Source organism: Rana temporaria, chromosome 5 (genome assembly GCF_905171775.1).
Source record: "Rana temporaria chromosome 5, aRanTem1.1, whole genome shotgun sequence".
In the NCBI taxonomy this organism is placed as follows: Eukaryota; Metazoa; Chordata; class Amphibia; order Anura; family Ranidae; genus Rana; species Rana temporaria.
Window position 1 is genome coordinate 125,141,828 of NC_053493.1, and position 23,095 is coordinate 125,164,922.

General features: G+C 39.9%; 1 protein-coding gene across 3 annotated transcripts in view; it reads right to left on the reverse strand.

Annotated features, from left to right (window-relative positions):
• The window catches only part of RBMS3 (RNA binding motif single stranded interacting protein 3), an 827,636-nt gene that overhangs the window by 395,249 nt on the left and 409,292 nt on the right, over positions 1-23,095 (reverse strand). For all 3 annotated transcript variants that reach the window (XM_040353091.1, XM_040353092.1, XM_040353093.1), the window contains exon 4: positions 20,794-20,885. In XM_040353091.1, coding sequence (XP_040209025.1) covers positions 20,794-20,885 — 92 coding nt within the window. The remainder of the gene's footprint in view (positions 1-20,793; positions 20,886-23,095) is intronic.

A 23,095-nucleotide genomic window follows, 5' to 3' on the forward strand; every position in this document is an offset into this window, starting at 1 on the left:
TCTTTAAAGCATGTTTGCTGTGTTGAACTTATAAACTTTCAGAACAATGCACTGAAACCTGACTGATTCAGTGTGTGAATGGGGAATTGTGGGAGACAGAGCTGAAGACAGATTTACATTTTTCATGCTAGATTTATGAAAAAAATACATTAAGTAAAGGTTAAAATAATTAGAGGTTGCCTGGAATGTTGAAAGACTACAGCATGTGGTTGTGGTGCAGATTGTGTTTGCTATTATTTTTGTCAAGGTTCACCTTGCTACAAGTAATAAATTCCTGTCCCAGAATTGACTGAAGCGGATTTTGGCAATTTGACTGAATGAGTAAAAAAAACATCCTCAGGTATTTCCGCCTTCAGACCATTTAAGCAAATTACAAAACTACAACTAGTGCTCTCATTTATTTATCGATTGGAAAGTGCCATAGAAATACGTCCTTGTGAGCTTCAGAATAGGATACAATTATGGGAAAATGCATCAAGCTCAACTAAATAGCTGGCAATTTAACTTTCTGTTTGCAGTTCTCATATAATCTGTCACGCTGTGCAGTGAAATCATTCCGCTCTTTATAATTTAAAATGGTTACTTTTACAGGGTTATTCTTTCTCCCAAGGAATTTGGGGCTCCTAAAAGGTCACAGTCTTGTGTGGTTTACTGAATAAAGCTGAAGTTTGAAAAATGTGCTTTCCAAAGTGATTTTACTAGCAAGCCTGTAATGAATTTTACAGGCTCCCTTTGTTAAATTGCTCTGACAATATTCATTTCCCTCTGTTTCAATCATATTAACAGAAGCTAAAGTTCACCACTGGTAAAGTATTCAAAGGAAATACCTGAGACTATATATGATGCATCATACACCTGACAGCACCTGTCATCTTATTCCATCGCCGGTAACAGTCACGCTGCCCTGAGGCAGATAAAGATATTTAACCTTGAAAGCTCATTAATGCTAGAAATTAAAGGAAAATGGATTTAAAATGTGAAAGGATTCTAAATGAAAATACATTTCACACATATCTATGTAATAGCTTCCTTATGTAAAGCTTTCAAGCTAAAAGGTATTCATGACCTGCTTGAAGCACACTCATTTGGAAATATAACTGAAGCTGACCACAAAGAATGACAAGCTGAGCAAGGTGTCCTAATGTTTGATTTTGTCACTGAAAACCACCAAAATCTTTTTCCCAACTGAGTGATGGTACATATGAACATATGCCTGTTGAGAGAGACATTTAATTTTTCCTGTAGTGATAAACTATAAAAAAATGTTTGTTATCACTTTGACGTAAACCTCTACATCACAGGTGTCAAACACAAGGCATTCGGGCCAAATCTGGCCCTCCAGGCCATTTCATGTGGCCCTCGCACCTCTCCTGCAGCTGCAGGAGAGCTTCAGCCCTCCTCTGGTCCTGCTCCAGACCCTTTCAATCAATGCATCCAGCGTCTTCCCAGCAGCAGCAGTATAAGGAAAGGATGGTACACTGTGATGTAAGGGAGAGTGGGGGACTCAACTTCTGATGGAGGGGTGGCTCTTGAGATCTAATGTAAGGTGAGAGGATGCGCTGGAACTCTAATCTTACAGAAACAACCGGCCCTTTTGAGGGCAATCATAATGCTGATGTGGCCCACAATGAAATTGAGATTGACACCCCTGCTCTACATGGTCTGATTAACTCAATGCTGGGCAAATATCCTTTCTTTTTGCCTTTTTCCTTTTTTTCCCACAGATCGAATGTCTATAAAGACCAATAAGGTCTATTCACTGAGACAAAGAACAAAATGTAAAACCTGGTAACCCATAGCAAGTGGTCAGAGTTTATATTTTAGATGTGTGACTTGAATTTTATATGTGTTTGGTTGTTATGAATTACTGCACCTTTTATCTTAGGTTTAACCCTTTTTCCATCTATTAAAATAAAATTGAACCCCCCCAAAAAAATGTATGACCCTATTGGTTTCTTCTGTGATAAACACTTTTCCCTGTTTGTTAGCATCACTACACTAGGCCGTGCATACAGAGCTCAGCACACATTTTCATCACTGCACTGTGCCTTGATGATGGGACCCCTGTGCACATGCGCAAGAGTGATTTCATCATGTCCCAGCCAGTTCAAGAGTACAGTGGAAGACCAGAAGAAAATGGAAGTGCCTGTGACACATGGGAGTGCTGACACCACAGGAAGAGATTGCTTGGCAGGTAAGTCTGCCATATTGTGCAGTGTATACTAGGGTTGTCCCGATACCGATACTAGTATCGGTATCGGGACCGATACTGAGCATTTGCGCGAGTACTTGTACTCGCGCGAATGCTGCTGATGTTCCCTCGATACTCCCCCCCGAGAGCGGGAGGAGAGAGGGCGGAGAGCGGGTGGAGAGGGGGCAGAGAGCGGGCGGAGCAGAGCAGTCCTCGGGTATGGGGGAGAGGAGACCTGCTGCCACTTAGTCTCCAAAGTGAAAGTCAAGCCCTGCGCCGCTGCCGACATCTAGTTGATTAGCGCTCGGGGAACATAACAGCTTTCATTTGAATAGCTGTGTGTTCCCCGCCACGTATAGCCCCTCCTCCTTGTTCGGGCACTTTGATAGACATATCACCCATTCCCAAAGTGCCTGACCAAGGTGGAGTGTCTATATATGATGAGGCACGGGGGGAACACACAGCTATTCAAATGAAAGCTGTTATGTTCCCCGAGCGCTAATCAACTAGACGGCAGTGGCAGGGGGGCTTGGCTTTCTCTTTGGGGACACAAGGCTGCATTTAGGGACATGGCTGCATTTAGGGACAAGGCTGCATTTAGGGACATGGCTGCATTTAGGGACAAGGCTGCATTTAGGGACATGGCTGTGTTTGGGGACATGGCTGCATTTAGGGACATGACTGCATTTGGGGATATGGCTGCATTTGGGGACACAAGGCTGCATTTAGGGACATGGCTGCATTTGGGGACATGGCTGCATTTAGGGACATGGCTGCATTTGGGGACATGGCTGCATTTGGAGACACAAGGCTGCATTTTAAAACAAAGTATCTGTAATCGGTATCAGCGAGTACATGAAAAAAAGTGTCGGTACTCGGTCCTAAAAAAAGTGGTATCGGGACAACCCTAGTGTATACTACTACTTTATGGCATAAAGCTCCCATTTTAAATTGTTTTGTTTATGCAGAGTTTAATTGCGCTTTAAACCCATAGCGTTTTTCAAAAATTCTGCTCATTTATTTTATGTTACTTATTTTGTAGAACAGTTCTGTGCTAGAACAACCATGTTTACATTTGATTACTTTAACCGCTTAAGGACCAGCCACCGTCATTATACTGTGGCAGGTTGGCTTTCCTGGCCTGGGAAAATTGTCATAGTGTACGTCAGCCGCTTTAAGAGTGATAGGAGACGCGACATCGGTTGATTCGCTTGCCCGGCGGCTGCAATGTCTGCCGGCCACCCGCAATCGCTCCACAGAGAGCCAGAATGGGGATCTGTCAATGTAAACAGACAGGGGAGGGGAGACAGATCTGCTCTTCCTAGTGATAAAGAACATCTATCTCTCTCCTCCTCCAGTCACTATACTCCCCCCCACAGTTAGAAACAGCTCCCAGGGAACACATTTAACCTCTTGATCGCCCCCTAGTGTTAACCCCTTCCCTGACAGTGACATTTACACAGTAATCAGTGCATTTTTATAGCACTGATCCCTGTATAAGTGTCAATGGTCCCAAAATGTGTCCAAAGTGTCCGAACTGTCAGCCCCAATGTTGAAATCCCGCTAAAAATTGCATATTGCCGCCATTACTTATTACATTATAGATCTATCCTATGTAAAAATATGCAGCAGAATAAATATTGGCATAAACTGTTTTTTTTTAGGGGGATATTTATTATAACGAAAAGTTAAATTTGTAAATATTGTTTTTTTTTTCAACTGTAATTTTTTTTGTTTATAGTGCAAAACATAAAAACCACAGAGGTGATCAAATACCACCAAAAGAAAGCTCTATTTGTATGAAAAAAACACATCAATGTTGTTTAGGTACAACGCTGCATGACCGTGCAATTGTCAGTTAAAGGGACGTAGTGCCATATCGCAAAAAATGGTCTGGTCATTAAGGGGAAAATCCTTCCTGTCCTTAAGTGGTTAAAAGGGGATGAAAGAATTTCTAAATGGCAAAATTATAACTGGCTATTATTATTTATAAGAAAGACCTTAATCCAGAGAGTATTTGATTGCCTTTGATGATCAGGAATATTTTGATTCCTTTGTGAGGAAAATTTGATTATGCTTTAAAAAGATTTTAGTCTCCCTCTGGATAAATGGGTTTAGGGTTCTAAGGCTACAAGGTTTTTCAATCTATTTTTGTTCTTTTTTTGAATATGATAGACATGTTTCTTTCTTTGTAGAAAAAGTCGATATTTAAGTACTGGATGGGGGGCTTCCAGAGCAATCCAGCTTTCAGCCCAAGGATTTCACATATAGAAGGTGTGCACTGGCATAACAGGTAAACAAGGTATATTTGTGAATGTTTTGTTATACTGTACACCCTTTACTAATGATAGGTTTAAGCTCCATACACATGATAAGAATATTGTACAAAAAATATCGCTTTTGAAGCGATCATCCGATAATCTGATCGTTAGTACACAGCTGTCATCCAAAAATTTCCAAAGGACAAACACAAACATTTTTCTCGTACAATCTGGTATTTTCGTTTAATCAGTACAGTTTTTGTCCAAAAATATTAAATACAATACAAATACAATACATTACATTAATTGAGGCTATATTGTGCAATTTAGTTGCTCAGGGTGACAGATACTGCTATGCAGCTATGGCACTGTCTGGCTGTCCCCAGACTCAGTATTCAATTACTGTTAACTCTACACAGGATTCAAAGGTTTATCAGAATCTGGAAGACCCCTTTAACAAAGGGGACCCCCAGATCCTGACCCCCCCCCCTGTGTGAAATGGTAATGGGGTACTGTACCCCTACCATTTCACGAAGGAAGTGTAAAGTCTTGTAAAAAAAAAACACACTGACACCGTAGAATAAAGTCCTTTATTAATAAAAAAAAGAAAGAAAAAAACTCCAGCGGTGATAATCCACTCGTTCCCGGCTTCCTGCGTTGTCTCCCCAAACAAGGCAACACGGGATCAAGTGTGCATATAGGGTGTAGTAGTATATACTCTCTCGTTTACGAGCTTGTGAGGTTATACCACGCCATTTTTTCCGCTGGATGTCCGGGAGCCTTGGATGTCACCACTAGGTTATTTTACCTACCCTTATGTCTGGGTTGGTTGCCCTCTGTTTGGCTCCTATACTTACTGATTTTATATCATCATATTTTCTAGACTCCAGCTGGCTATTCCCTGTGGCTTCTACACCCTATATGCACACTTGATCCCATGTTGCCTTGTTTGGGGAGGTTTCCTTGCTGCCCCTGCCCTGCGTGCGCTGCAATGCCGCCTCAGCTCCCATGGCGGACATCTCGTTTTGGCCATTGCTCCATACACACCGCATCCTTTTACCCTAGATTCCATGTGAGTACCCTAGGTGGATACTTTTCCATCTCATACTGGCTATTAGTTTATTAATTATGTCCTACCCTAAATAAATGTATTTATATATTTTCTTTAGATAATCCAAGCATCCGGCCCCTGAGGAGTGTTACAGACAGGAAACGCTTCGGGCTATTATGGATGCTGGGCTATTATGGATGCTACATGTACCTTCATGATATTATTTTTGATATTTTATATGTCTTTTACCAGTTCTTCACCAAATGCAATTATTCCGCCATTTCTGTTAACATGCCATCAGTACATATATTCATTCTATGCATTCATCGTTCCATGCAGACTAGCATGTGGCACCTGGTTAGGCACTGCCGCACCCTAGTTGCTCTTACTCCATATGCACTTATTATGTGTTTACAATATGTAGTCATGTCATTTATTTGAAATGTATGTTCTCATTTACATGTTTTCTGTATGTTGATACATGTTTTGCATTCCTATGAATATTAAATGTGTACCTCTTTTATTACCCGCACCTTGTCTGCAGCCTCACTTAAAGTCCCAATTTATCCTTTACTTTCATTTTCTGAACCAGGGATGGAGGTGCTATACTCATACACCTCATTTAAAGTCCCAATTTTTTTTTTAAATAATAATACATTGGGGGTTATTTACAAAAGGCAAATCCACTTTTCACTACGAGTGCACTGCAAGTGCACTTGAAAGCACTTGGAAGTGCAGTCGCTGTAGATCTGAGAGGGAAATCTAAAAATAAAAGGGAGGTGCTTCTGATTTTATCATCTAATCATATGCAAGCTAAAATGCTGTTTTTTATTTTCCTTGCATATCCCCCCTCATATCTACAGCGACTGTACTTCCAAGTGCACTTTCAGGGCACTTTTTAAGTGCCCTGAAAGTGCACCTGTCGTGCAAAGTGGAGTTGTCTTTAGTAAATAACCCCCATAGTACTGATTATTATTACAATATTTAACTTCCCATTAATATTAGGAATAAATACCAAAATATACAAACAATTCACAATTCTAATGGGAAATAATAAAAGAATTAGGCACCTATTAGGATGGTAACTCCCGAAAATTATATCTAGATTTACATTATTTTCCCATGCTGTGTTGTTAGTGCCGCATTGTCTGGATCCATGAGCCTTTAACTCACACTCTTCCGGGAGCTGCACCTCCCTTTTTGAGGCGAGGAGGATGCGTCTATATTGTGCATCGACGTCACGTTCGCTGCGCTCGACATGTTGCCACACTGAGAGTGTTTTCCATCTATAGAACGTGTGAGGGGGTTTGGCGGAAAATGCTGGGCGGCGTGGTCACTCAGACGTCAGCAACTCCCCTCTTCTTAAACAAGCTCAGCGTAGCGTTTGAGGGTGTGAGCTGTTTTCGCCCTTATAGGCTCCATCTGGGATGGCATATCTGTTCTGCAGTCATTTACAGACCACTACCCTTCATCATGATTCCCCAGGTTCCAGCACCAGGCATTTCACTAATTCCAGCCCCATATTGCACATTGATATAGGTTCCAAATGGGTTCCCATTCACATAGCCTAAGTGGGTGTTTTTTTTAGCATTTATTTACATTTTTTTCCCACTCCCCAATAATTCACCTACTCCACCCTGATTACATTTATTTTTTCTGCACCTTAACCGAAAGGGTTTTGCTATAATTTCTAATGCACATATTTATGTATTATCTAGCAGTCCCTCAAGACAACCATAGGACATGTACACAGTCACACCCTGGAAACTATCTTGCTGGAAATTCTGTGTCCTTGGATGTCACCTAGTATGGGCCATGAATGCGGTTCTCGCAACCACAGCTCCAGGAAAATATGCCCCTTCTAAGTGGGTTTCCAGCCATTTGTGTTGCACTTTCTATACACAGTGATTCTGTGAGTACTTTATATCCAATGGATTTTTCCCCGCCTTTGGGCCCTTTTTTCAAAAGACAACTATCTAAGGAGTTTTATATTTTATTACAGATGTACACATGTTTTCTCCTGAAGAATGGTTACAATTCCATGAAACGCGTTGAGTTTCTGTACCTATCATGTTTGAACTGATCATGTATTTTTTATTATCTCCCATTAGAATTATGTACCCTGTGTAATTAATATATACATTTTTGTATATGTTGGTATTTATTCCCAATAGTAATGGGAATCCTTACCTATGGATATGTGTCATTCATGCTTTTTACGTATGTCTATAGATGAAATATTGTGATAATAATCAGTACTAAGTATTATTATTTAAATCTGACACAAAAATGCCAATTGTTAACCAATAATATTGACTGTGTGCCTCATTTAAAGTCCCACTTTGCCCCTCTTCCTTTTCTTATATAAATAAGGATGGAGGCAAGACTAGGTCCCTGCCTCATTCAAAGTCCCAAAAATCTCCTTTTTTCACTGACTCTGCATAAACTTAATGTAATTGTCAATAAAAACCTTTGGAACTTATGAAATGATTGTAATTATATTTCAGTATACCATCGTAGCATCTGATAAAAAGATCTAAAAACACTAAAGCAGCAGAATTTGTGAAAACTAATATTTGTGTTATTCTCACAACTTTTGGCCATGGCTGTAGCTTAATTCTTAAATAGGACAATGTCTTAAAATCTCAACAAACAACAAAGTATTTCCTGCTGCAAGGAAGCCAGTGCTTCATACTTGGAGAACCAAAGGTTTTAGACTTTCCCTGGTCCCAGCATGTATAGCTAACATACATCTACAATAATATATCTGCATCGTTCTCTCTGTGTATACTTTATTGTGTGAAAAGTATACACAGGCAATTAGACACTAACAGAGGAGCCTTGGTGTGTTTTGCAGAAAGTGCTTGTTTGTTAGGAGCATAAATAAGCATATTCAAAAATGTTACTAAAATCTAACGCTTGGCTGTCTCACAAGAATTCAGTGGAACAAATTATTGTGGCAAAAGTAATAATTGTCTCCTTAGTATTTAACTTCTATTAGAAGCAGACAATTACTTCCTCGCATGTGACAGTACCTAGGCATATTCTGTGCTACTAGCCTTATGGTAGCCGATTAGGAGTTTGATAACCACCCCACCCACTACTGTATCTGATTGGTCTACATTGATAGTGTCATTCCAGGGGTAGGGTCTATGAATAAGAAGAATGTTTACACTGTGACACGGTGCAATGACTAAGAAAAGTGGCCCTAGGCAAAAAAAAAAAAAAAAAGCTGCAGGATACCTGCTTTAAGAGAAATATTATTTACAACTGATGTTTCCTAAGCTGATTGAATGATAAGGTGTTTCTAGGTCTGTTTTATTAAGCCCCCCCCCTTTCTTGCCCTTTTCTTAATAAATCTACCTGTTAGGCCTCTTACACACGACCGAGTTTCTCGGCAAAAACCAGCAAGAAACTTGCTGGGAGATATTTTTTTGCCAAGGAAACCGGTCGTGTGTACATTTTCATCGAGGAAACTGTCGAGAAACTCGACGAGCCAAAAAGAAAGCATGTTCTCTATTTCCTTGACGGGAATGGAGAAAATTGGCTTGTCGAGTTTCTCGACGGCTTCACAAGGAACTCGACGAGCAAAACGATGTGTTTCGCCCGTCGAGTTTCTCGGTCGTGATTACGAGGCCTTACAAACTAAAGATGCATTACTATCTTAGGTTCAAAGATATGGTATTTTTTTACTTCCTTTCCTTTTTTCCACATGTGAACCAGAATTTCTCCTGAGAGAATAATGACTGCTCTCCAGAGGCCCTGCAGATTCTCCAGAAATGTCTCAATATTCCCTGCGGGAGGTCTATTTAATATTGCTAAGGCAGAAGAAGACTGTGGCAAGCAGAGCAGGTATCTGTTTTCTGTAACAGCAGATATATTTTTTAATAAATAAATTGGGTGATTTCTAAACATTTTTATAGGGCCTTCAACTCTTGGGTGAACTCACATTTTGTTTCGCCTATAGGCTGCATTTCTCTCTTAGTTATGATGATGTCCTGTGTACTGGGGTTTTATTGCAAACATGAATATAAAGATACTCCCATGAACTCAGTTTATGGTTATATCAAGGCTATGCAGAAAGCAATATTTTGTTAGCAAACAAATAGATACTTCTACCTCTCATTATTTATTTCTTGAAAAGCCACATACATTTACCAGTGCAGCCCTCAAACAACCACATCTTCCAAGTCATACATGGGCAGATTATTAGCAGAATTCTAGAATGACATATAAGGGCACCTTAGAGCATTTGTTGATCACGCAGATAAAATATTAATGCAAAAACTTGATCCGATGTACATTTAGCTAATAATTATTGCAAGCAAACATCAACTCGCAAAGAGTGTCAACATGTTGGCTTGTGCCAGTACAGTTCTAGTAAACACCATCTGCACATACTGAAGTGCCTCACTGGGTAGCTAATTTCTCATCAGTATTGTGCTATCATAGTCTAGCAAGCAGATCAAAATAATATACAGCAGACAGAAACATAGGAATTTGGCTTTTAAAATAAACAAAATTATATTTATTTACTATTTGCTATTGATTTACTATTGAAGAGTATAGATTCCGTTGGAAATTTAAAGAACGGCAAAGTACATATCTGTCAATGGGCAAAAATGATAAAGAAAAAAATATAATTGTTTTGTTATTTTTAGGAATCTATTGGGTTTTAAATTACTTTAATGGTTACAGGAACTAGTTTAAAATACCCCAGAGCTGTTTTTGTGTCAAAACATGGTCCATCTATGGTCTTATTATGTGACTCTTTTACAAAGTCAGAAACAATAGATGGTAAAAAAGTAAAGTTTAGAACACAAAACAGTAGTACACAAGTAATTAAACATACAAAAAAATGACAACAAACACATATAAAAACACTGAATTAAATCAAAAGAAATTAAACAAACTACCTTAAATACACCCCCTTTAATGTGCACATCACATTATACAGTGTGTTTTAGTATTATTTAGCATAAACACATTTGTATGAAAACACACACATATATACAGTATATATATCATATATATGTGTTATTCTGCCCTCAATTTGTTGTATCAAAGAATATACTGTATCGCTGTTCATAACAGTTGCACTTGTTTCACAACATCTGAGAGAGATTTACATCATTCGTATCATCAAAACTTTAATCTTTGTATGTATTCACTCTTTGATGTATATTCCCATAAACTTGTTTTTTTTATCATTGCATTTGCATTGTTTGAAAAAACTAGGTTCTCTAATTTCGTACATCTATGAAGTGACACATGTAATTAGGACATTTCCCCCAAAAATCTGTCATTATCAGTAATTCTCTTGCATGAATAATTAACAAAGTCCATTTTTTTAAATATTAATTGGTTCATACGCTTTTCCATTTGTAAAAATATACCTTTTTTATAAATTGTTTATTTAGACCAAAAAAGAGACAGGACAGACACCCAATTGAATAAATCAGATTATAGCACAGCTGGGCAGAACCTGGAAACCAAATGCAATCCACTTATCAAAGCCAGTGTAAAGTAATCTCACAAAACTTGATGTATTTAGTAAGTAGGCGGATGTTTGCCTGTTTGCCGAATAGCAAACAATTTGCGGTAAATTCTAAAGCTGCGGAACACCCTTTATAAGTCTATGGGAGAAATTAAAAGTGCTATTTTAAAGGCTTATATGCACTGTATTATCATAAAAAGTGTGTGGGGACCTGGGTCCTGCCCTAGGGGACATGTATCAATGCAAAAAAAATTTAAAAACTAAAAAAAATTTGGGAGCAGTGATTTTAATAATGCTTAAAGTGAAACAGTAAAAGTGAAATATTCCTTTAAATTTCATACCTGGGGATGTCTATAGTATGCCTGTAAAGTGGCACATTTTTCCTACGTTTAGAACAGTCCCTGCAGCAAAATGACTTTTCGAAAGGAAAAAATTAATTTAAAACTGCTTGCGACTACAATGAATTGTCGGGTCCCGCAATACAGATAAAAGTCATTGAAACAATGGCATGTGTTCCCTCCCAGTCCATGACCAGGCCCTTTGGGTCTGGTATGAATATTAAGGGGAACCCCGAACCAACATTTAAAAAAAATTTCATGGGGGTCCTCCCAAATTCCATACCAGGCCGTTCAGGTCTTGCCCGGGCTTATCTGAATCTGTAAGCTCCCTTTTACAAGGGGAACCCCAGATCCCGCCCTGCCTATGTGAATTGGTAACGGGGTACATTGTACCCCTACCATTTCACAAAAAAAGTGTAAAAATAAATAAAAGACAAGTCCTTTATTAAAAAATAAACAAAATCCTGGTTTCCTGTGGTTTCCCGTGGTGTCAGAGGGGGTGGGGTCACCCGTGGGGAAACCGCAGGAAACCGCCATGGTATCAGAGGGGCGTACATTATGGGTGGCCCCACCCTCAGCTATTTAGGAGCTGTCATGTCAGATGTAGCGTCATTTGACCGCAACCTCCAATGGAGGCATCAGTAGCAGTGTTTTTGTTCTGTATCCTCAGGTCGAAAATGGATTACATCACTGGAAATGTTTTTTTCTTTTTTAATAAAGGACTTGTCCCAAGCTGACACTTTTTTTGTGAAATGGTAGGGGTACAATGTACCCAATTACCAATTCATATAGGGGGGCCAGGATCTGGGGTTCCCATTGTTAAAGGGGGCTTCCAGATTCCAATATGCCCCCCACCCGCAGACCCCCACAACCACTGGGCAAGGGTTGTGGGGATGAGGTTCTTGTCCCTATCAACATGGGTATATGGTTCTTTGGACCCCAAAGCATCCTTCCCATGTTGAGGGCATGTGGCCTGGTATGGATCAAGAGGGGGTGCTCTCTCATCCCCCTCTTTTCCTGCGGCCTGCCAGGTTGCATGCTCGGATAAGGGTCTGGTATGGATTTTTGGGGGGAACCCCACACCATTTTTTTATTTTGGCGTGAAGGGTCAGGTATGGATTTTGAGGGGGACCCCTAAGCCATTTTTTTAATATCCATAGCAGACCTAACGACCTGGTATGGAATTTGGGGAACACCCAAGCAAATTTTAAAAAAAACTTTTGGTTTGGGGTTTCCCTTAATATTCATACCAGACCCTAAGGGCCTGGCAATGGACTCAGGGGAACCCATGGCAATGGACTGGGGGGAACCCATTTTTTCTTTAGAAATTACATTTTGTTGCCGGAACTGATCTAAACACAGGAAAATGCTGCACTTTACAGACATACTATAAACACCCCCCAGGTACAAAATTTAAAAGAATATTTCACTTTTATTGTTTCACTTTAAGCATTATTAAAATCACTGCTCCCAAAAAAACATCAGTTTTTTAAACTTTTTTTTTGCATTGATGCATGTCCCCTGGGGCAGGACCCAGGTCTCCAAACACTTTTTATGATAATACAGTGCATATAAAAACACCTTGTCTATTCATACATGCATTTTAGTGCTGCTGTAGCTAATACATTTCATTATCTGCTGTATTGTATAGTAACCTAAGCAAGGATGTTTGTGTATATATATATATTTAGTATTTAGATATAAATGTACAGATAGTTGATATGGTTATATACACCTAGGAAAAGGGGAAAACATAGCCTGTTTTATGTAGGAGACAACAAGTGGGGAGGGGGAGAGAAGCGCAACAACCATAGTTTAGCATGTAAAGTGTAATTCTAATAGAAATTTTAAAAAAGCACTCACAAAGTTAAAATAGAGCTCATCATGACAGTCAGGAGGCCACTGGGACAGAGATCAGACACACAACTAGGATGCCTTGCCTTGATTGTTGTGCTTGTCTCCACCTCCCCACTTTTTGGCTCCTACAGTCACACACACACACCAATGCTGGAATTAAGCAGCACTTACACAGTTAAATTAGTTGTGTGTTGTATAGCACTCTGGGCTACTCATAGCATCTATCTTACATAAGCTTCGTCTGTCATTTTGTTTCACGTTGTATCATAAAGTTTTTATATTGTTTTACATTGTTTTACATTGCTTCACGCTGTGAACTTACATCTAGCTCATAAGGGCACCGGATTCTGCCCGGCACATCTATGTATGGGGGTGGTTTCAGTTCAAGGAGTTGGTGCGCTTTGATGAACCATTGCACAGAGCAGGTAAGTATAACATGTTTATTATTTTAAAGGAAAAAAATAGAGCATTTAGAACCACTTTAATGTGGAAATGTGTCAGACTGAACTCTTTGTGTCCATAATGTACTGCCTGGACTTTGAACTTAGGCCAGCTAGCTTAGAAAGACTTTTGTATAAACCAGTTTCCTCTTTCTAAAAGAGAGAGGCCACATCAGCTATATGGTCTGTATCTATAATAGGGAAAAAATATAGAGTGCAGCTGACAAGCTGCATAAGGAGACACTAGTGCAAGGCTTGTAGGCACTGACAAGTCTATCAAAGTAGATGGAAACCTTTTGGCTACATTCACATCAACAATTTAGGCCAGAGTTTCCTACAAGACTAGGTAGGATAGGCTGACAGGTGTAAATACAAACAATGCACATTCACCTATCAGTTTTGGATAACACCTTCCAAGAACCAGCCCACTGCATCCAACAAACATAACAGTCATAACAATCACTAGCAATAATCGTATGTAAAATCCAGCAGGCTTGTTGTACCCAAGTTGAACTGGCCAAGATTTGAACCTTCTATGGTTGGCTTAAGTGTCCACTATGGTAGTGCCCATCTCCCTAGGCCCCTTTATGACAACAACTTGCTTATTAACTTTGACAATATCAAGAATTTAGTAGACTCTATATAGAGGTCTATATATGGTCACTTTCCTTTTGTGACTGTACAGTGTTGCCATGGCATTGTTTTTAAAAAAAGACATTGACATTGTTCATGCTTTAGACACAGAAAGGTTTGCTTAATATTTAATCATTATATAATTAAATATTTACAGAATCTGTGGAGTGTGAAGGCAGGTGGTGAATATATTTGATTTATATAGAAACAATATTTTTTTCTCCATTTGTGAATCTGATTTCTGTGTTTGATTACATGGCATGTTATAACATGTATTCCCATTTGTTTTGGCCTAGTTCTTTGAAATAGATATTTATTTGTTGTATGGTTAAATGATAAATCATAGCACCTCATTCTTATTACCTTTAATGTAATAAATAATGAAACAAAGGTACAGTTTGTACATATGGTTTGGTAGTTTGTAATAATTTCCACATTATTCCCTTTAAGAATAAATATTACCTAATAGCACATTCTACCTTAAAGCTGGTAATACATCAGGGCACACTACCACTTATGCCGCATACACGCAATCGGTTCGTCTGATGAAAACGGTCTGATGGACCGTTTTAATCAGATAAACCGAGCGTGTGTGGGCCCCTTCGGTGAAAAAACTAGGAACTTGTTTTAAAATTATCTGATGGTTAAAAAACCGATAGAAAAAAACGATCGTCTGTGGGCACGTCCATCGGTTAAAAATCCACGCATGCTCAGAATCAAGTCGACGCATGCTCGGAAGCATTGAACTTCATTTTTCTCAGCATGTCGTTGTGTTTTACGTCACCGCGTTCTGACACGATCGTTTTTTTAACTGATGGTGTGTAGGCAAGACTGATGAAAGTCAGCTTCATCGGATATCTGATGAAAAAATCCATCAGATCATTTTCATCGGATGAACCGATCGTGTGTACAGGGTGAAACAGTTTGAATTATTTCACAGTTTTAATATAAGCTGTTAGTGGTAGGCTGTAATGACCTGTTAGGCTATTTTTGTGAATGAAAGCTGGACGAAAGTGGTTGGAATTGCCATAAAATTGCCATGTGTGATAGCATCATAACTGATCAGTTTAATAACATGTTAGGAATATAATTTAATGCCACATGTTACAGAGACAATATGATTGCTTTTGCACTTAGTCATAGATGTTTAATAATTGCTTAAAGTTTAATCTTATGCTTATCTTTTTTTTTTACTTTGATTCACCTCTCTCTCTCTCTCTCTCTCTCTCTCTCTCTCTCTCTCTCTCTATCTCTCTCTCTCTCTCTCTCTCTCTCTCTCTCTCTCTCTCTCTCTCTCTCTCATTCATTTAGGATGACCTGAAGATTCAGTCCATTGGACTGAATTTTGGCTGTTCTGGGATTCTTTCAAATGCCAGACATTTTGCTGGTTTGGTGGGAGGTGTACATCATATATACAGTTGTTCTACCATTACTATTTATTTCCACCATTGCTATATATGACAGCTTCCTTCCTGTCAATGGTTGTCAGTGACCATATTTGTGTAGTGATGTCATTGCCATTCCCATCTCTTTGATTACATGACTTGGGATTTCTGGCTATGTAAGCAGTGTGCTGTTGAGAAACTTACATATATAGACTTAGTAGTAATACTACTTCTACATATGATACTCGGTTCCAGCCAAACAGGGGACAGAATGTGAAATTGTTCAAGCTTTTTTCCAACAACCAAAGTTCAGTCCAAAGTAAGGTTTGAACCGAACCATTAGCTTATCATTAATGCTCAGCCTCCTTGATTGAAATAATTAAAATCCAGTGAATGAAAGTGGTGGATCGTGGACAGTAATGCTGAGAAGGGAAAGGCTGGATGATGCCAGACAGGAAATAAAAAGTGCTCCATCTCACTTGCTGCAGCATTTCCAGTACAGGAAAGGAGCCTGTATAACTGCTCAAAGGTAAGACTGGAGTTCAGCTTTAATATTAAAAAAACACACTGACTTCTGATTGTAACTTGCTTCCATTCAACTGAGTTGTTAATGTTTTGAAGAAATGCATTAGCCTGATAGGTACCATTCAGGAAACATTCAGTTATTGGTTGAAAAAGTTCAACCCAGTTTATATACCCATCTTAGAAAATAATATTCTATGAATAATTTAATTGTGGTCCTTTTTAGGCTATTATTGAGATAGAAAATAAAAAAATAGAAAATAAATAAGAATCACGCTAGATATTAAATGCGAAGTCCATAGGTGAATCCATATGGATTATATTCATCTGTGCAAATATGTCCGCAAGCAATGTCATAATAGATCAAATTTCCTCAATGGCAGTGTCCATCATATATCATCAAAAAAACGCAAGTGAATCCATCACCAGCTGTAGAAACTGCATACCAATGCCTGTAGACCCCTTATTTCAGGAGGATGGTGTGCGTCTGTGGCTTAAAACCCAGCCAAGGCCTTTTTCCACATCCCAGGGTCCTCCACACTTCTGATGTCACTCAATCAGTTGGATAGGGATTGGGCACCAAAAAGAGACCAACGTCTCCACATAGCATAAAATCCTTGGTGGGTTTATTATGTAATAGAAATAAAACACTTACACTTGTGTTGGCCGGCACACAACCAAACAAACCTGTCCATCTGGACATGAGAGAGATGATGATGTCAGCACACCGCTCCACCCAATGTGTTTCATTAAAAAATACATTGTCCTGGGGCATTGAGATACTTACTACAACATTACAATGCAGCTATTGCTAATCATGGACAATAGAACAGTTATACATGTTCATTTCACCCAAGCATCCATGTCTATTCAAAGCAGGCCCAACTGCAACCTTGTGATTATTGAGTATCCAGCATGACTCTTACCCTACTCTTTACACTTGACTGTCTGGCATGACTGCTCTAAAGATAGCTGTAGGTTTAAAAATCCAGCCAAATCTTATTAGAGCAGGGAAGGGCTAGAATCTTTGTCAAATTTTTATTGCAGTATGTGTTTCTATTGGGGGTATATCCTCTTACTTACTGCTCCTGTGACCCATTTCTAGAATCTCTTTTGCAAGAGATAGTACAATAGAACCTGCGGAGATGCATACTTTCAGCTCTAGAGTACAAAGAATATTAAAGGGACAACGCCAACAGGAGGATATACACAGCAATAAAATCTAAAACAATCTCAGTTAAAAATAAAAAATACAAATGCTTGGCTGTAGTTCCAGATAAACAAATGCTGCTCAATCCAACAAACATGTTTTTAGAGAACAGCTTTGCACAGAAAGCGCCTCTATAACCATTTAGTCTTGAAAAGGATATGACACCTGATTCACACTTTCACATCTCCCAAGTTGTACAATGTCCTAAGGTCCTTAAAGGACTGAATTTTTCATTTTCAAATACAATTATCAACAAATTAAGTCTAAACGGAACACTTTTGGCAGTTGTAGTGGTACAGGGCAAAAACATGTAAATGCTAAAAGTCACCCCACATTAGCATTCCCTCCATCTTAACTGAGATCGACCGGTTTGGCAGACTGAGCAACTACAAGCTGAATCTGTCCAAAACTGAGGCGTTGAACCTTTCTCTTCCGCTCCCCACTCTCGACACCCTCAGATCCAACTTCTCCTTCCAATGGAGGGAGAAATCAATCTCTTATCTGGGGACTGCTATACCTCACCAGCTTTCGGACATTTTTACCCTGAACTACAGCCCGCTACTGACTAGACTCCGACGCCTTACGGATGCCCGTATGGATCTGCCGGTGTCGTGGTTTGGCCGCATGAGCACACTCAAAATGGATATACTACCCAAACTCTTGTATCTTTTCCAAGCACTCCCGATAGCCCTTCCATCAACCTTTTTCCGCACGGTGCGCTCCATGGCCATTCAGTTTGTGTGGAAGCGAGGTCATCCCAGGCTGAAACACAATCTCCTCTGCTCTCCCACATTGAATGGGGGAGCGGGCCTTCCTGACTTTGAACTTTACCACACGGCGGCAGTACTCTCTTGGATCCTGGAGTGGTTTCCTCACCCTTTGGGTAAGGTAGCAGTGTGTGTGGAACAAGATATGTCCTCGGAGGACCTCCGGGCTCTTCTTTGGGGTCATGCCTCTTCCTATCGAGCCCTGGCGGGATTATCCCCCCTTACCAAGGATGCCCTGGCAGTCTGGTACCGTAGGAGGGTGACATGCGCCCTGTCTACTGACCCGAGCCCACTTACTCCTCTTTTTGACAACCCAGACCTCCCGGAGGGCAGAGGACTCCACTCTCTGGCTGGACATCAAAGACAAGACTGGCCCACTGCACAAAATTTTGTTCATCCTGCTGCAGGTTCCCTCGCGTTGACCACGACACCGGCCTCTCAGAGGATGACCTGGCTCACACATTTACACCTGACGGCCTACTGTAAGACGCTCCATAACTCTAAACAAGTTCACAGACAGCTGACAGGGTTTGAACAACTTTGCTCCTTCTCTTCCCCCCAACGGCACACCCTCTCTTTGATATATAAGATGATACTGGGACATACACATAGCGCCCTCCCCAAATTTACTATGGCTTGGTCAGAGGAGCTGGGGAGAGTTATTAGTGAGGCGGAGTGGCGTAAAGCCTTTTTCTACACGCATAAGTCTTCCATATCGAGTTATGCGCAGGAAAAAAATTATAAAGTACTTTCGCGATGGTACCGTGTCCCGACCACCCTCAGGATCATGTTCCCCTCGGCCCCCGGACTCCTGCTGGAGATGCACCGCAGCCAAGGGTACGTATAGTCACATTTGGTGGGAATGCGATCAGATCCGCCCGTTTTGGTCCCAAATTTTCCTGATTTACTCTGATCTCTACGATAAGCCATTTACCCCCTCCCCCTTCATAGCTCTTCTCTCCATTTTACCTGGAGCCACTAAATTTCAGAAAAACTCCCTCCTAAAGTTTTGTTTGAGTGCTGGGAGGCAGTTGATCTCTAGACACTGGAGGACGACTTCCCCCCCCTCTATCATAGAATGGATAAATGAAATGAATGACACCATGCTCATGGAGGAAATGCAAGCCAAATCTCTGGATAGATACGCTAAATTCTCCTTTACCTGGAGTGTATGGAGGCACTACTCCACTTCAGACAAACTCAAAGACAGACTCACGCCTAGGGTGTCCACTTGATTACCAGTGGACACCAGCCCCTGGGCCGACGGTCTCTATTTAGCTCGTTCGCTCTTCCCTCCTACCGGCCGCCCACTGGCTCACTCCGTCCAGGACAACGGGATGGGCCCCTGAGGGGAGGTAAGTACACCGCTTCCTACACCCTATCCCCAACCCTTTCCCCCCCCCTCCTTCCCTTTCTCCCTTACTTCTTCTCAGGTCCTTTCCTTTCTCTACTTCCTTTTCTCCGCTTTCCCTTCTGGCTGACTCCTTCTGGCCACGTCTGGGTTTTATTTACGCACAATCAGATTGTCGTATATGGTAAATAGCTCCTGCATTTCACTTCATTTTTGTTTGCCAAAATTTACTGCATATGGTAATATCGAGTGAGGGTGTCCTAGTCAAGCGCCTACTTGGGGCATTTCGACCCCCCCCCCACTCCCCTGGGCCATGGACGCAGTTGGATCCCATAGGGGCGTCCGGGTCAGGGGAGGACTCCTCGAGCAGAGGAGACACCTCTCAAGAACCGTTATATCCTGAATGTATCTTTGGTTGTAATAACTGCTTGTACCATTTTCAGTTGTGAAATACAGATTGTTTATGTCTTCAGACTTGGCGATCGGGTCGCCCTTTGTCGGACGCCCGATTGCATTATGTTACCCTTCTGTTTATTCTGTCTTAAAAACTCAATAAATCTTTATTGAACCTAAATGCTAAAAGTCAATTATTTCATCTGGCAACTAAACCTTTACAATATTACATTTTATTTCTTGCAGTTTTGCATATATTTCCCAGCATGTGTGGAATGGATGTGGCATGTATTTAAAACAATTCTGTATATAGATTTTTTCTCCTCCTCTATAAATACATTTGTTCTGCTATTATTTGAAGTGGATTTAGAAAGTCTACTGACTGTCAAGGGTGCAGTGCCTCCCTTTAGTATCTGATGCAGGGGTGATGGAGCTGTTTTTGTCTGACATGTAGTTTTATGTCTTTTAAAATACAAAGCGAAATACAAACATAAAGTAATTAGTGGAGTTTCACATTATAGCTCTCAAAACCGTTATTTACAAAGTAAATAAAATTCCACGCATTAAAACCTTAAGACAGTCAGACAAAGCAATGCACAATAAACACAAGAAAACATAATTGTGTGGCTAAGCACTGTCATAAATAATGGTAATGCACCAACTGCAATTATACTGAAAAGTAATAAGCTACATCCAACAAAACATCCAAAAGGAAAATTAAACGCAACATCCCGATATATTTGGGGAAACCGCTTAGCATTCTATTATTGTAGGTAGCTAAAAAAATGTTACCCACTACAACCAGTAAAGATATTACAGCAGTAATGCAAATTGTATGCCATAGTAAACAATAGCGGTTGTTTTTCCTCATTGTTATAGTCAATAAATGCTCCTTACCTTTGCCATCTGCGCTTGTACACCTGTGGCTTTCAGTGATGCTACTGCTTTTTGTGCTGCAGCAGGACTGTCAAAATCTACAAATCCATACCCTACAAATAAAAAACAAAACATTTAGTCTTACAACACGTATAAAATGTATCTGCAAGTACACTATTCTTTAATTGTATGTACAGTATATGTAAACCTTTTTAGAAGTTTTTATTAGAGTGTTAGGAGTAAAATTATACTAAAGGCTTTATTATTTCTTTAAAATAACAAACATATTATACTTGCTTGCTCTGTGCAATGGTTTTGCACAAAGCAGCCCCGATCCTCCTTTTCTCAGGACCACGGCTGGCTCTACTGGCTCCTCCACCCCACTGATTGCCCACACAGCAATCTTGCTATTGGGGAACCTGTGTGTGCTCAATTCCGAACCCTACTCTGCATGTCCATGTGACACACAAAGCAGGGCTTGGCCCCCTCCACCCACTCCCTCATCACTGGCTCTGATTGACAACAACCGATGGTTCCCGCTGCTGTATCTGAGTCAATGAGAAGCGAGAGGTAAGAGAGCCTCAGCTCTCGTGCACATCTCTGGATCGAGATCAAGCTCAGGTATGTATTGGAGGGGGGGGGGTCTGCAGGAAGAGCTGCATGTAGAAGATAAAAAAACTTCTACCTTTACAACCACTTTAAAACGTCTTTCAGTTTGCATATTATTGTTGGTGTCTCATTGAGGAGAGTTTGCTTCCCTTCCTGTTCTGGAAATGCAATAAGAGATAATTTAACCAAAGTGAGTGCTTCTCCCATTTTGAACAGTTGTCGCTTAAACATTTTTCTCTATTGGAAGATTTAGCCTCACTTTTGTTCTAGTGGCAGCTCCAGATTTACCATCACTTTCTGTGTTCTTGACAATGGCCATGAGGACAAGAAGTCCTAAAACTCTCTAGCAGTGACATGGACAACAATAAAAACTTGAAACAGGTTTTTCCTCTTTGATCCTAGACTTTGGGATTCTAGGTGGGGATCTCCATGCCATCATTTCTGGCTTTGCATCAACCACTTGGAGTCGCACTTCTCCTATTAAACAAAATACGTTTTTTTTTTCCCACACTCCAAAGATATGCTGGTAGGTTAATTGGTTCCTGTGTAAAATATTGGCTCTAGTATGACATTCTATTGAGTGCTCCCAAGATGGCTGTCTTACCATCTGCTCCAACAGCAGATTAGGCAATTTGGATCTCCAGAGAGAAAGTGCTATAGAAATAATAATAATACAAAAAACTCTACAATATATAAACAATGCACAATCCAAAATAAAGAATGGGAACCTCTTGTAGTTACCATTGCAGGTGTGAAAACCTAGGATATAAAATGCAGAGATCCCATCCACTGTAAAAGACAACAAGAACCTTTAGAAATTGAATCTTTTATCAAAATACTGGTTTACCAAAATTAGACCCAGAGAAACAGCTCAAAATTATATTATACTATTACCATGAGTTCTGCTTTATTCACAGTATTGCAAAAATAAAAAGCTGTCGTGTTCAGTATAAGAGAAGTACTCTAATTGTCAAAACCTCACATTTTCAAGCATGAGACTGGGTGATTAGTTATTAGAATACATGTCTGCATCTTTTCTTTGTCTATAAAGAAATTTTGGTCACTGCACAGCCAATTTTTCTTTCTGTTCAATCTGAGCACCACATTACTAAACACTTTAGCTGGAGCACATTCTCAAAATGAAAACATTTAAACATATTCTTTCAACTCCTGAAACACATCTGGTGTTCCCAAAACTAAAGAGGAAGATTTAAAAACAGATGTTTTGCAGCTACAAATACAGTTCTTTACACCATAAGCATTGCATTCTATACAAATTTTTTTTTTCAATAATAAATAAAAACTCTCAGCTAGATTACAGCATATAGATTTGGATCAGTACAATATGTATTATATTTATCTAGTATATTATTGTTCAGATTAAAAAAGGAACACCAGGTAGATGTTCTTCCTTCCGGCCGGCCTCATGACTCTTTTCTTCAGCCACCCGCTGCTGAATGGACATGAAGCCGCTTAGCACAGAGCACCTTCCATTCAGTCACTGTCCAGTGCAGCTGAGGCTGCAGAGAAAGGGGAGACTCAAAAGTGAGACATCAGAAGTTTGTTTATTTCACTAAAGCCCCCATCAGCGAAGTTAGAAAATGTAAAAAAATAAAATAAATAAATAAATAAAAAATAGTAAAACAAATTTTCTTTATTTTTTTTATTAATTAACCACATGCCGACCGCTGCACGCAGATATACGTTAGCAGAA